Source organism: Eptatretus burgeri, chromosome 7 (genome assembly GCF_056783735.1).
Source record: "Eptatretus burgeri isolate ZD-2024b chromosome 7, Ebu_testis_v1, whole genome shotgun sequence".
Taxonomy (NCBI): domain Eukaryota; kingdom Metazoa; phylum Chordata; class Myxini; order Myxiniformes; family Myxinidae; genus Eptatretus; species Eptatretus burgeri.
In genome coordinates this window covers 34,545,613-34,561,717 of record NC_140967.1, presented here as the reverse complement: position 1 = coordinate 34,561,717, position 16,105 = coordinate 34,545,613, and the positions used below count along the sequence as shown (strand labels likewise).

Below are 16,105 nucleotides of genomic sequence, written 5' to 3'. Positions count from 1 at the left end.
GCAGACCGGGCAATTTTTTTTTTAATTTTGATCGGTTGGCTCCCGGACTAAATAGGTCATGAACATTGACATCCTCATTTGCAGTAACCCCTGTGATGATATTGCGCAATGACTTGTCATCAGAAAATGGTGTGAAGCTGTCCAGTTTTTCGGCAACTTTGCCACGATCAGCTTCATCTCGACTCACCCTGGATGTTGTCAACTCTTTATGTTGTTCACTTGTTGAGTAGCTACTCGAGGTCAGTTCTTGCATAGCAAGGTTGTAGGAGGATGATATGGTTGAAGACAGAGTCCAAACTGCTCTCTGGTTCTCTGACATCCCACTTCCTCGAGTCAGCCCCCCTTGGCTTTTCAGTGAGCGCATTAATGTCTATTCTATCACAAGATCAGAGCCTAGGCCAGTCCAGTATTGGTCACTGCGCCGGATTACATGATAACCAGATTGGAACTTCTGATGAACCTCAGGGTTGTCATCCTCTAACGCAAGCATCTTCTCGAGATAGAGTCGAGCTGACTTCAGGTAATTGGGATGGCCAGCAGCTGCAAATATCGGCAAGCAAGCTGATATGGCTTGGAGATGCATCTCCCAGGACCCCGTCCGATCAGCTGCCACAAGTGCCCTTGCAATTCCCAACATACGCTGGTAGTTGATCCAAAGTGCACTGGTTTTCGAGTGCTTTGCAAGTTTATTCCTTTCCTGATTCAATCTATTGTCAATGAAATGAATGCACTCTGATTGCAACACAGACTCTATAGTGTCACTTTCGACAGTCTCCAGGGAAATGTGCAGTCGCTCCAGTTCTGCCACTTGTTCTTGAAACCCAGGGTCAACTTCCACAATCTTGCCAACAACCTGACGTGTCAGACACTGATCCACAAGCAAATGGCCACGAAAAGCACGTTGCACCGCCTTCCCACTCAGCATGTGCACAACAGCATTTTGACCATACACTGTTTCCAGGATCTCTTTCAGTCCACTTTCATCCATCAATCTTCCAATGGCACCCAACAAATTCATTAATGTGTGGAAGCTCCCAAGCAGTAGCACTGCATTATGGATTGGGTTATCAGCAGGAAGAGCATTCACTATCTCAGAAGCCTTCCAAAACAGCGGTTGGTCAAATGTGATGATTGCTGGCATGTTGTGTTTTGATGCAAGTTTGCTCAGGTAATCAAGAGTTGACAAGATGCAGGTTTTGTCACCTGGGTTCATATCAATCATTGGGAGAAACTGTATTGAGGCTTACCCTGGGTGATCACACTCCTCATGCAGAAAGTGCATCATGCCTTGCCAATTTGCTGCACTCTTTTTTTGAAGCAAAATGACATCTCCCATAATATGTCAATTGTGCGATCACAAATTGATAACAAAGGGAGGGGCTGAAATTTGAGGTTGCGGTTGATGTGCTCTGCATAGCGGTAATCTATTATATTGATCTTCGTCAGTTCGACGAGCTTCCTGTCAGACATTTTCTTTCTAGATATGATGTGGCTAGATTGCCGCCCTGGTGTAATAGCTGCTATCATGCCCATCCCATGAAAGGTACCCTTTCCATCCAACGTTATGATGTGGTCCACATTGTCTCCAGCAAATAACAAGGATGTATCAAGAATGTCGGTGTCACCTCCAAATACATCCGGAGCAAGAGAAGAGGCTGCATTTACTTCGAACTGTTGCACTTCGGAGTAAGATGAGGAAAAGCCAAAGGTTGATAGACTATCTATCAAGAAACGAGACCTATACCAGTGATGCATTTGCACTGCAAGACCAAGCTGCAATGGTGCAATTACAGCCCTTGGACGCACTGCTTGGATGACTGCTTGTCCAATACCAGCAACCTCCCTAGATGTATCTTTCCTGACCAAAAGATTCTGCAGCAAGAATCACAGGCTAGCTGGGACATACCCCAATGCAGCAGTAAGGCTTAGGTCTGCAGTAGTTGGGTATGTATCCCCATGTGGTGCAACTGTTGTTTTATGTCACTTTTTATTAGTTTTGCAGCAGTCTGAAGAATTGCACGTTTTTGTGCTTCTTCATAATCTTCTCGTGGTGCATTGTTGTGTTCACGGAGGATCTGGGACGTTTTTTCTCTGAATGTCACAATGTCTTTTAAGCCTCTACCCTCTGCCATGAATATAGATTCACCATATCGTTTTTTAAGCTGTTCCTTCATGTATTGGTTCCCATATGCATTGGATTCACTATCGCCCAGGTATTGTTCCATTCTAGCCACGAGGTCTGTAATTGTTAACTGTTCCTCATCATTGTCTTCAAGAAAAGAGCACACCTTATCGAAAGCCTCATTCTGGTCACTGTCCTTAGGCCTTCCCATTTTTCGTCTCTTGTTTGACTCAGTCGGCTTGAACCATTGTGGAATGTCTCGCATTGTGTGAAAATTAATGTTGCAGGACTTGTGGTACACACAGTCAGCTGCATGGAGATCACCCTCAAAATATTCAATGCGGCCTTGAACAGCAATGGCCCATTCATCGCTCCTTGTTTTGCAATGAACTGATATAGTTTTAACAAATGCGTCAGTCTTCACGTAGCCAAAACTGGCTGTTTCTGCATGGCCTCGCTTTGGGTCCTCTTCCTTAACTTCAGTGCCGCAGAAAAGGCAATGTGTTTTACTGTCATATGGTCCCAGGGAAATGCGAGCACTCCTCTTGACTGATGGATCTGATTCCGCATGATCCTTCTTGGTTAAAGCAATGTCCTTTTTGTTTATGTGATTCACTCGGCATGATTTGTGAACACTGGTACCAGCTAGAATTCTGATGTCAACACCCCTTTCGGCACTTGCACGGTTGATGCCTTCTGCTCCTTTCTCACGAACTAATACTGTTTCCTCACAGTCCAATTCCCTTTGGCATAAAGGGCAGGTCTCTTTACCATATAAAGAGTTCATTTTCTATCTCTGAAAATACAAAAATGAGATCTTTTAGAAGCATGCAGTCAATTTACATTGGCCATATACATTGAATGCCATCAGAGCATTCTCCACCCCTGAAACCGAGATATTTATGTAAGATATATATTAGGAGGAAACATACTATGGAATAATCTGCAAAGTGGTTCGTTTTCGACTTAGTGAATCGTGCATGGTTTTGTGACATTTTTATCATGTCAAAAATTTTTACTTTCCCATGGTCCATTTCTGTCCAACTTTTGATATGTTCTTCAGTAAGTCTTAAAATATAAGGAAATGCAATAAAACAAAAATTTGCAATTTTTTTGGGGTATGGCTGTTCTGGTTGTATATTGACCCGTCTATGATCTGTTATTCAAAGAATACCAAGAAAACCATAGGCAACCAATACTTTGCACTAAGTACTACTCCACCAATTTCACAACAAGAAAGAACAGACTTTGTCTCAGATGATGTGTCATCCATGATCCATGGACTTCCTCAAGCATTAGTTCTCGAACTAATTCGAACTAAGGACTGGGAAAGTCCCTTTAACAAAATGGCAATGCCCTGGGCAAAAAGAAAGTTGGCAAAAGCCTGGGCAGAAAATAAGGCCCCACCTCAGTCCCTTGAATTCAGCAGTGGTAGTGATGTAGTTCAAGATCACAACGTTGTCCAAAGCTTGCACTGGAAACACTATGACATGCTCAGCTAGCCATGCAGCTACAGCAGTTCACAACTGTCAGAATGGAAAAGGTCCTGGGGGCCTATTTAGCCTCAATCTTTCACTGATGATTGATCCATATAGTTGAGTCATACTGCTCTTTCTTCTGTCACGCTCGTGCAGCTCCAAATGCTCTCTGTCTTTCTGATGACCTCCAAGACTTTGTGCTCTTTCTCATCACATTTTATGCCACAATCAGACTTCCAGAACTTTTTGTTCCCAGGCCAATCAGTGGCATTGTCAATTAGGTCATTGATTTGACCAATTAACTCCATTTCAGGGTCCCTTTTGGGAGTGGTCTTGGGCTACACTTTGTGCTGTGGTACAACAATTTATTAATTTACCTGTAGTGTTCTTTTCCGAGAAAATAATTAATGAGCTGGGTATTCTATTTTTAGCCCAGATTCATGTTTTCACAAGTCGAACTTCCAAATCCTTCATTATACCTGACCCAATGCTAACCCTAACAGCAGCTAAATCACTCTTCGCTGATCTAGAATTGATTAGATGTTCGTCTGATAAATGGAACATTTTTCAATCTCAGCAAATCTCCCAGTCTCACCCCACCATCCCGAAAGGATAGGCAAAGTATCCACCTCTCTATTTCCATGGTCATCCACTGGATGAGGTTCAGTCTATTTTACGGTACTTCTCGGAATCACCATCAGCCATAATCTCTCCTGGGCCGACCACGTTGCAAAGCTGGTCTCAAAAGCCAGTCGTAGATTTGGCATCCTCCACCTTTCCAAGTTATTCCTTGAAAAATCAGAACTTCTCACAGCTTACAAGGCCTTTGTCTGCAGCTCAATGGAGCTTTCTCCAAGAGGCTTGTGTCCCAGAGTTACATCTACCTGTTGTGAATTTTGTGGAATCTAAAGCTCTCAACGCCATTGACTCTTCCTACACATGAGGCCAAAGCAAAGGCCTTTCACTCTCACATCACCGATTGGGCAGAGGCTGTCTGGTTTTTTTTGGTTTGTTTCCATTTCTTCTCCGTTCAAACTCCCTCTGCTCCAATAGTCTTCCAGCACTCTCTCAAAACTCCAGAGTGCACTTATTCTTACAGTTACCCCATTTTGGTTAAACTCCCAAAATTCAGGCTGACTGCACGTCTCAACTCCTTTTGTTCCGCTTTTCTCCCACATGGTAAACCACCATCTTGATGCTGTTCAGTCATACTCTTCCTTCCACGGCTTCAAGCAGGAAGTGAACAACCACCTCATGCCATGTCCCTCTACCCACAATTATTTTGGAAGCACACTTACCCTACCTAATCTACTTTCTGACTCACATGGTATTGTTTCCTTCCATCCTCCTTCCTCTCCTTTTGTTCTTGTTACGGTAATTCATCCTCTTGCTTATTGTGTTCAACTGTGGTGAAATTGTCACTTTGTTGCCCTTTTGCTCTTTGTCAACTTACCCTTCCATGGGTCTCGATCTTTTTTTTTTTTTTTAAAGCCGACAGGAAAGCTACAAACAATAGTTGTTGCTCACACCACTTTGTCTGAAATTGATTCTAAGGACAATACAGACGATGCTGATGATGATTATGGTGCCTCAGATCCAGCTGGAGCGCACACAACAAAGGATCAAGGTGTATGTCGCTCAGCAGCAGGTGCTGACTTTGAAACTAAAGAATGAACCTGGGGTGGAGGAGGTAAAAGTCTACGTTGGGGGTCTGCCTCAATCTGCTGTTATAAAGGACAATGTGAGTGGTGTTTGCATCAACAACCGTCGGTATCTCTCTCATTTATTTCATCATAACAATTATCCCATCAATCAACATGCTTTTGATAATAATGACTGTGACGAGGCACTTTACAACATAAGCATTTACAATTCCTGACCCAGCATTTTCCTTTTGATATGACCCAAATTTTGAGGCCTTTCCACCCTTTTCCTCCCCCACTGGAATTTCAACAAGAGAACATGATTTGAGTCAAAAGGCTCATGGAGTGGTTTTCTTTACAATCATTTTTGGACAGTCCATTTGTTTTTGTAAGAAGTCAAAACTGCTGGAAGAGCTGGAATGAAACAGTGGAGAGTGGGGAAATACTGTACACCAACAGCAGTGACAGAGACACCACAGATATTTTGACTTCATCTATCTATAATTCCAGCAGTGTGTGTGTGTGTGTGTGTGTGTGTGTGTGTGTGTGTGTGTGTGTGTGTGTGTGTGTGTGTGTGTGTGTGTGTGTGTGTGTGTGTGTGTGTGTGTGTGTGTGTGTGTGTGTGTGTGTGTGTGTGTGTGTGTGTGTGTGTGTGTGTGTGACCGCTGTTTCTCGACAAACACTGGTCTGATTTAATTGAAACTTGCCAGGTATATTGCTGGGGCCCTGTGGATGTGCCTTTTGAAGGTTTGATATTAATCGGACAAGTGCTTCCCAAGTTATGGCCATTTATTTACCAACCAATGACAAGACACGTTGCTGCGTAAGGCGTGGCCGATGGGGGAAGAGAACCTCAGCTGCGTTCCCCATTACGGGTTACAACGTACGGACTTCCGGAGAGTGATGACTTTGTGTATTCTAATAATTTCTCGATTTCTTATGCGCATTTATGGAAAAACACAATGCCCCAATCCAGTCGTCATTTACAAGAGCGAAGGAACGGCCTGTGTAGTTGTTTGAAAGTTGTTTTGTTTTTTGTATACACGTTTTTTTCTTTTTTTTCTCTTCTCTTCTCTTCTCTGTTAGTGGAGCAGATATACAAAATCAATCGTTCAAATGATGATACAAGCATGAAACTTGGCAGGAATATTTATTTTATGTTACTTTTTGAGAAAAAAGTGCTCGCCACTTGAAATTCCAACATGGCCGCCATTTTCCAAGATGGCCACCAGACGACCACCCAAAATAAGAACAGATAATAATAACAATCGTTCAAAGAATGATACAAGCATGAAATTTGGCAGAAATATTTATTTTAGGTCACTTTATGAAATACAACTACCAGCCACTTAAAATTCAATATGGTGGCCATTTTCCAAGATGGCCACCATGTTTTTCTGCACTACAATGTTCATTGTTCTGATTAGGTCTGACAAGAACAACTGCATCGTGGGGTACAACTTAGTCTGTAACGATAGCATTTGCACCTTCCACTACATTGTGTCTTGCATCCACATTTCGTTAACTCCTGGCAGCTTTTAGCTATGGGAGCAAGGGCAGTACAGAAGACCTTCCACGAGTCATCTTTTTTGAACCAACTCCACTCGGACGGACACTGAGCTTCTGCCTGGCGGATTATTGCCTGGCTCCAAATGTGTCCTGATTGATATGCAGCTCGCTTGGCATGTTCCGTGAGTGCTCCTTGTGTTGGTGGAATTAAATCATATGACCTCTGCTTTCGTGCAAAGAGAGCAAGCCCGCCTCATTCACTGACGCAACTGAACTTGATCCGTCATACATCAGGACCACAAATTTCTCCAGGATTTCTAGATCAGATTCCTCAATCTTTGATGGGCACTGACTGAGTTTCGTGAAGATTACTGACGCTTCATCACATACATTCCATGTCTGCCCTGCTGTCCACAACTTTGGGCGGGGCACGTACTTCTCCTCTGTTTTCCGAACTTGGATGCTGGAACATTGAAATGCTTGTACCATGAAAGGATGTACTAGCTGTGGTTGCTGTTGGATTGTGATCAATATTGTCCAGAGCAGAGGTGTTGAAAATTCGCTTATGTCGAACTGTTGGACACACAACTCCTTCTTCCACATACTGGTTTTCAACAGATTCGCTTAACTGGGCAGATATTTCTAATACCCTGTCGTACGAAATGCTGATACCATTCTCATGAAGCTTGTCAATAAGTTGTCGTTTTTTCGTCTTGGCAAACACTATCATCCCAATGTATACAGCAAATGGTGTCTCATGGTATTTAGAATGCCGGTGGATTGCTGATCCTTCTCTGTACTTTGTGTAGCAGTTGTACTGCAACAGTTGTGCAATAGCTAAGTCTGATTTTACGAAACCATGTTTCAGATGTGACTTAATATCGACACCATGTTCGATATTACACACAAACTGCAGAAGTGATGGAAGAATTGATTCTTCACCATATCTTTTCTCGAACTGATCATTGAATTTTGTCTTGTGATTAAGCATCTCTTTACGTATGATAACAGCAGCTTTAGCTAAGTGAATAGCTTCACCATATTTACTAGCATCAGCGAGAACTGAGCCTATGTCATTTTTGAATGCTATCAGGACATCACGTCCTTTCTGATGCGCTTCAAGCTCGGGAATACGTGAGGGTAACTGTTCCTTTTACCTTGTTGAGTTGACATCAGGAGAGTATACACCGAGTTGCTCTTATCTCTGCTTGTACAGTGAAGCTAAATCTGCAAGCCGAAATATAACGATCTGTTCCCTCGGTGGCAGTTCTGGTGTCAGTGATGTAGATGATAAGTTCTGAAAAAGCAATGGGGTATAACTCTTTACCTGGCTTTTGCAGCTCTGTTCTTGCTTACTCAAATTATGATGGGCTCGTTCTCAATTGTATACAACTACCAGGCAAGCAGGATGATATTTCAACTCCAGCGCAATAGCTTCGCCGGCACTGAGCTTTGCGAGGAGCTTTCCATCATTCAGAGTCCTGGCACACTCATTGAGTCTTTCATTCAATTGCATTGTCATTGCTTGTCGTACAGTTGATGTTTCGGCCTCTTCTTCACACAAAAAGCATACTGATGAAGGTTTTGGTGGATCTGATGTTCTTTGCCTCTTACTGCGGTTTTCTTCTCTGCATGTAGAAGTACTTGCAGTCACTCTCTTCTGTGTCCTTTTAGCTTTGTGTTTTTGATCAACAATCTACAGCTTTGGTGATATTTTGCTCTGTTTCGCACCAGTGTGTCTTCTATACCATCACCTTCATCTATTCTGGCTGGATTAAGTGGAATCGGCATATCGTTGATGGCATGAAACAATGGCACATTGTTTGCAATGTTGGTATAACCAGCATAGTCCTGTTCCCTTTGCAATGAACTTAGTGGTGACATTAACTTTTCCTCTGTGTCCTTCTGACAGAGGCAACATTTCCTCCAGTTTGTTTGTGGTTTTGATTTTGCTTGAGTATCCATAATTTGTGACTAGCAATGGCAAGGTCAAGGGTTTATCCTTTTACCACCTTGCCTTCGTGCAGTTTGATGTATGGGATACAGCTAGGTTCATGCGTTTGCCATACACCTAGCCCTATCGTTCATTCAATGCCATTTAAACCCTGTGTGATCTGTACACCATCCGGATAACTACATGTAAAACCCCTGTTATCCTTGGCTCGGCTCTCCCGCGCTAGCACATCCTGTCGGTTCAGGTGTGGCTATCGAACATCTGAGGGGTTCATTAGATAGCATTTGGGATACTAAACCCACGGTTTAGCCGACATTGAACCCCATGCTGAGTTGCACAGCAGTGTATGCCACCAGTGTGCCCTGGTAGTGCATGACATGCATTCTCTTTTTTGTGTTTTTGCTGGTGTCCACCACCATTGATGGTTACAATGTGTCAGGGTCCTATAGATCCTTGTGGCTGCGTTTCGGTCGCAAGTGGTTTTATTTTGGAGTTTTCCATCTCCTCATGAGCTTCATCTGCCCAGAGCTGTCTGGTTTTCAGGCGCCAGAGATTTGCCTTTCGCACCACCACTATTTGTGGAAACACCCCCACCACGAGAAGGCTGGAGTTGGAGCTTGACTGCCAGAGGCTTTGTTTCGCTTGCCATTTGGGGCATTTCGTAGGCAAAGAGAGCTCATCCTCTTTGCTTCCCTGGCATGAGCAGTCCTTTGGAGGGGCAATAACTATTTTGAGCAATTAAAATACAAGCTCTGTTCAAGATCTCCAACAATTCTAACCGTCCCCGTCTATAACGCGATGAGAACCAATTTACTTGTATTCGAAGCCTGCACAATAGTTGTCATTTCACTTCTTTATTGTTACATAAGTCCTAAAATTGATTTATTGGTTCATGAAATAGATCAATACACTCAAGAATCAGCTCCAGCAAGGACAACAACCTATAAATCGACATCAAGATGAAATAAATCCAAGATCTCTGCCGATTTTTATGGTTTAAAGTTGTTGTTTTTTCATACCCTGGTGGCCATCTTGGAAAAAATGGTCGCCATGTTGAAAATCCACGTCGCAAGCACTTTTTTCTTGCAGAGTGACCCTGAAGGAACGTTCGTACCAAATGTCCTGCTTGTATCACCATTTGAATGATTCTGCCAAAAAAATCACACTTATTTGCTCCACTATTTGTGTTTTTCCTTGCGAAAAGGCAAAATACGTTTGCGCTAATTGAATAATTGGCCATTAAAACTAAATTGCGAATAATCGTTCGGCCACGCACGTACAGGCACACGAGAGCGAAGGAACGGCCTGTGTGGTTGTTGTTCCTGGCTCGCGTTTTTTTTTTTTTTAAATTTTTTCCACGTACGGGCCACGTACTCATCTATCTATAATTCCAGCAATCTCTGTGTGTCTGTGACCGCTGTTTCTCGACAACCACTGGTCCGATCAAATTGAAACTTTCCAGGTACATATTGATGGGGCCCTGAGGATGTGCCTTTTCAAGGTTTAATATTAATCGGACAAGTGCTTCCAAAGTTATGGCCATTTATTTACCAATCCAATGACAAGACACGGTGCTATGACGTCACAATTAATGTTTATTATTATTATTTTTTTTTACTTCTTTTGCACGATTGAAACTTGCCAGGAATATTGCTGGGGACCCACGGATGTGCCTTTTCGAGGTTTGAGAGAGATTGGCTGCACATACTGGCACTCACCTACGGGCACGCACCTCCGGGCCCGCACTAGTAATAATAAAAGTAATCATAATAATAAAAGAAAACTACAAAGCTTTTTCTTGTGCTCTCTTCAGGTGAAATTCGCATAAATGTGAGTGAGTAATGATGAACAGTCTAATAGAGCCTGGTGTTGGCTCAGTGGTTTGGGTGGCGGCTTGGGATCCTCGAGTCCTGAGTTCAAGCCCCATCGGCCACTGAATGAATACACCAGGGGGTTGACTCAGCCTGTCATCCTTCCGAGGTCGGCGAAATGAGTACCAGTTCCAGTGTGTGTACTGGTAGAGGGGCATGCATCAGTGACACAGCCACGCTTCAAGAAATGATAGCTACCCCGGCAGCTAAGCTGCCATACGACCACCACCACCAACAGTCTAATAGACGCCTATCAACAAAGTCAATTGTGATTGGACGTTCGCGACTGATGTCATCACCTCCCAATGGTCTCGGTGGGAGGAGCCTATTCCGCTCTCCAATTGGAGGTTGCAGAGTCTGAGGCGGAGCTGCTAAGGCTATTGTGGAATCTTCTTCATCAACATCTGTGATCATGAGACGAGTTGGTGTTCTTCTTCTTTGCACAGATAAGCGAAGCGAGTGGACGTACTCTTTTTGCCGACATAACATAGGGTCCATGGAATAGATAAATCACTTCTGGTATTTGGAGATGTGTTATACTTCGTTCTCTACTCAATATCTTGAATGCATCCACATTATAATGTTCAGCACAGTTTGCATTCTCAATCAAACGCTGTCCAATGCGGTTATGAAGAAGATTTATCGTGTTATAGGGAAAGTCATAGACTGATATATGACTTCAGTAAAATTGATTTGACTTCCTGTTCGGGGATTTTTCCACATGTTGTTCGAAGTTGCAGCGACTCACTGCTTCCACCTCATGAAAGCGAAGTTTGTTTTCAGGTTGTCCATCCAGCTGTCTGGGCATCAATGATAGGTTTTCGTTACCATGGTAACTTAAGAATGGCTGAAGGGATCAAAGTCAAACTTGGTACAAGTATTATAATGATATAAGGATTAAATGATTAGATTTTGGGGTCAAAAGGTCAGAGGTCATGTTAGGCAAAAATTGGTACTGTGCTAACTTGTGAACCAGTGATGGGATTTTTACCAAACTTGGAATGCAGTATGATGCAAAGATGAACTGATTTGATGGCGGCATCAAGAGGTCAAAGGTGAAAGGTCAGAGTCTGTGCTATGTTTTTGTTACCACGATAACGTAAGAACATCTGAAGGGAACGAAGTCAAACTTGGTACAAGTATGTATCATGATGTTGACATAAACTGATTAGATTATGGGGTCAAGAGGTCAAAGGTCATGTTCAGTCAAAATGTGATATTGGAGAACAGCTGAAGGGATTTTTTTACCAAACTTGATGCAAATACCGGTACATATCAGGATGTAAAGATGAACCAATTCGATTTTGGGGTCAAGAGGTCACAGTTCAGAGGTCATGTCAGCGAAAATTGTGATATTTGAGAACAGCTGAAGGGATTTTAATCAAACTTAGTATCAGTATGTATAATGATGTAATAATGTCGGTGGAGGCATATCGGTTGACTCATGACGCCATTGAGTGCCATTTTGGTTAAAGTTTTTGACATGACTCAGCTGGGGTTCAAACCTCCAACCTTCTAGATTTCGGCACTCGAACCATGAGGTCACTGACTTTCCTGCTCTACATTTTAACTGAATGGCCAGCAGCAATACCATTGGTTGTCAGGAGCTATTGTTGGGACAGTGTTGTAGTTAGAATTTTAAACGGCTGTTGTCGTCATGTATCTTTTTCTCGAGTGGCCCAATATATTGTACTGTTTCGAATGCCTTGCCTATAATGATCTTGAGTCTTCTGTTATTCTGTCTGTTGTTTCGATTTGTCCTTAATCTTCACCATAAAATTCCTCTATCTTTCAATAAACTCTTCTCTTATTTTCTTCCATGAGTAGTTGAATCCGAGGTTGGATGCCTGTCTTCGTCAATGGAGCTGGATGGGTAAGGAAGAGCCCAGCTCTCCACTACCTCCTGCAGGGTTGGGCCGGCGGCCGTGCCTGCAATATGTAGAGCATGGGACCTACTTTCCTGGAGGGCATCTTGCTGCTTTCCACCTTCCCAACATGAATGGTTTAAACAAAATGAATGGATATTTAATTGAATAATCAGTCTGCTCTTCTTTGTTTCCTTGTTTTACTTCCTGTACCCATATCCCTCCCTCCCCATTTTGTACTCTGCTAATCTCTCATCCTTTCCTGTTTTTGGATATCCAGCTCCAGACCATATCAATCCGGCCTGGGCGATCAAAATAAAGATGCATTTTCGAGCTGCATCAGAGACCGGTGTGTTGTTGTCCGTCGTGAATTACAATCGTGATGTTCTTTTTTCGCTGGCCCTCAGCAATACCATGAACAACGTCCTGCAAACACCATTCCAGGCATGTAGTGCAACACACCACACCTTGTTGATAACTACATTGGTATGGCCACCACAAACCGTTGACATGCAGAATGTATGTGAAAGCAGGGCAGCAAATAAATCAAAAGCCTGGATGGAGTCACATGAAGTTGTGGATACAGAACCATTCAACATTACACTCATGCCAAAATTAAATCACAACAAGAAGAAAGCTAGCACCTCCCAAAGTACAAAGAGCACACATGGAACTCAGCGAGAAAACAAGTTGATTAGTCTGTGAACACAGTATTTGCAGACTCCTTGGGTCTGACGTTATGTGCAAAGTCAAAAATCCAAAACACAAGGTATAACCTTGAAAGTGCTGATTAAGTCACACACAGTAGTACAAACTGTCCACAGGATCTGCGAATGACTACAAGGTATAATAGCAGGGAGGCAAAACCAGAAAATAACATTTTTAAAATCATTTCATATTAGAAGCTGGCATTCACCATGGATGGTTAGGCCATGGGGTGGTGCTTTGGACCAGGGTGGAGGCCACCCCAGATTTCTCCGAAAAGGGTCTTAAATTCATCCTTATCCCAAAAAATACAATTTGGAAAATTGTCCAAAATGTGGGCTGGCGATTTACATTATTGCTCATTACTAATTAGCCAATAGTCACAAAGCAGCAAATGACCACTTATCTTGTAGCTACAAACATTAGCTTCAAGTTGATAGTAAAACATTTCAATCAGGTGATTATTAAGGGCTCCAGGGTCCAAAATGTCATGTGACCCTTAAAACCCCTAAATTTAGGCTACTGCTTAGTTTAAACCCCAGAAGAAATATTAATATTAAATATAGCTCTTTAAAACAAATATTGTTTTGAAGTAGACATATGTGGGCAGTTTTTGAAAAACGTCTTACTTCGTCTTAAAAGGGGTATGAATTAAAGAGGGTCAAATTTGGCCCCTTTTTCCCGAAAATCAGAAAAATCTGAATTTCGGATTTGTCAACTTTATTTTCAGCAAGGATCACATGGATACCACAGTTCATGTCGTTTGCATATTTGGGCCCTATGAGATGAAGATGGAAGTGGATGCAAGGGGTACGGGGGAAAGGGAGGTATTTGGACCCCTTTAAACCTAAATTATGTGTTGGGGCCCACAGCACATGCATAATGGTCGATTTTTTTTATTTTTTTTTCTTAGTTAAAAAATGCTTGCTGCAACAATTTATTCAAGAGCAACAAAATAATAAATTCTCCCATAAAAGTGTTGCTTTCAGTCAACAGAGGGCACCTTTGCTGTTGAGTTCACTGAAGTGAAAGTGCATTATTGTCATTCTATTATTCGATCTTTCAAAATATATCTCATTTACATGACTTTGATGGATACAATTGCGAGGAAGGTTGGTTTATTAAATCTGTTTCTTCAATCACATAATGAGCTATAGATATACAATGCCATAATAACAGACAACAAATCAGAAACTTGTGCATGAGCCATGATGCAATAGTCTCTGTGAGTTGAGGGGTCATCTCATTTAGATGTAAATTCAGAACTAAGTGAAGTGCAACTAAGGTAACTATCATCATGAAGATGCACCATATGGATAATTTATGTATCTGTGCATTATCATAGAAGGCATTGCCATAAAGACATGTCTGCTGGGTGTAAATCATGGGTAATAGCCACTCAATGAACCTTTGAAATGGTCCATTGTAAATCCCTGGAGGGAGTATCAATTTTTTTTTTTAATGTTTATTGTTAAAAAAGATTGATTTTCAACTCAAATATAAATAGACATTTTAATTTTTGAATTTTCTTCTTTCATTCCAGAAAATGGATTCATGATGAAAAACCCGATCATGATTATGAACACCTTGTGGGTCTCATGTTGGAAATGTTTAAATTGATTGATCAGTTTGACGAAAGTAACGTCAACAAGAAAACGTATGTGCTGTGGAGACAGTATATGGATATGGTATTCACACTGTTGGCTTTCATTCGAGCAGACCGAGAAGGAAATTGGAGTCTGCACCTGGAGTCATTTGCAAAGATGTTACCAAAGTTCCATCAATACGATTGCACAAATTATGCACGTTGGGGCACAATCTACCTTGCGGAGATGCGCAGCCTCCCACAGACGGCACCCATGGTCCAGCGCCAATTTGAAAATGGACAATTCTCCATCAAGCGTTCAGAATCGAAGTTTTGTCAGGTTGCAACAGACCAAGCCTTAGAGCACATAAACAGAGTGGCCAAGGTATATGGAGGATTAGTTTGGATCACAAGGATTGATTCTGCAAGGGACAAATGGTGTTTAACTCTGAGTGAAAAATCTGCCATATGTGATGCCACATTTAAAATGTTTAACATGGATATTGATGATACAAACAGTGACTGGTGAAAACCAATAACCTGGACCTGCTCGACCAGAACGTGACGAATCTGATACGAAGAAGTTGGTCCATGAACTGGAGCGCTTCCAAGTCTTTGACAGTTTGTTCAATGAACTTGTTGTCATCACCACATCAGATTTGGCACCTGATGATATAGCCAGCGCTCTAATCAATGCTGAATCCATGGGAGAGAAGGCCTTGGAGGAGTTTGTCACAGCGCGACTCAAGGAAAAGTTAGAGGACTTTTATTCAAAAATGAAGCGCCATAAACCAAAAACGCGAGAGAGCATGTACCATGTCAAAGTCCGAGATGGTGGAGGTAAAGAGAAGACCATAAAGGCTGACAGAGATCTTCTAAGAAGACTATTAGTTGCATCTCAGGGTTGTCAGGAAATTGACATGAAAAGCATTTTAGAACATGAATTGAGTCCAGTCCCACTTTCCCTTGCATCTACCAATTTCAAATGAAATAAGGCAGACCGAGCTAGACGACTGATTGAGGATGTGGATGTAAAAAGTGAGATTGCAAAGAGTGACAAGAAGTCATTTGTAGTAATAGATGGTGTAGTAATATATGGACCAGCACTAATTCAACAAACTGGAAAACCAGATGGTGCAAAGATATTTGGAGACTTGGCTGACACATTCGTAACCAAGGTATTGAACAATTACAGTGCCACATGTTGTAGAGTAGATGTTTTATTTGACAGATACAATGACTTGTCGATCAAAAGCGGCACAAGGGAACAGCGGATGGGGTCGATTCGACCAATCAGGTGACGTATTGACAAAAGAGAAGTGAAACTGCCCCAAAACTGGAAACAATATATCAGCTTATCTGCCAACAAGGAA

General features: G+C 42.2%; 2 protein-coding genes across 2 annotated transcripts in view; one reads left to right on the top strand and one right to left on the bottom strand.

Moving 5' to 3' along the window:
* The window catches only part of LOC147023008 (growth arrest-specific protein 6-like), a 140,097-nt gene that overhangs the window by 104,635 nt on the left and 19,357 nt on the right, over positions 1 to 16,105 (top strand). The window contains exons 11-13 of the mRNA XM_085888016.1: positions 5,195 to 5,341; positions 12,405 to 12,579; positions 12,723 to 12,886. Of these exons, the coding sequence (XP_085744142.1) occupies positions 5,195 to 5,341; positions 12,405 to 12,579; positions 12,723 to 12,886 (486 nt within the window). The remainder of the gene's footprint in view (positions 1 to 5,194; positions 5,342 to 12,404; positions 12,580 to 12,722; positions 12,887 to 16,105) is intronic.
* On the bottom strand, positions 1,820 to 3,043 carry LOC147023009 (uncharacterized). The gene has a single exon (XM_085888023.1). The coding sequence runs from the start codon at positions 2,907 to 2,909 to the stop codon at positions 1,926 to 1,928; it is 984 nt and encodes a 327-aa protein (XP_085744149.1). The 5' UTR covers positions 2,910 to 3,043; the 3' UTR covers positions 1,820 to 1,925.

Coding starts and splice junctions, on each gene's coding strand:
- LOC147023009 (XM_085888023.1), bottom strand. CDS start 2,909: ATGAACTCTTTATATGGTAAAGAGACCTGCCCTTTATGCCAAAGGGAA.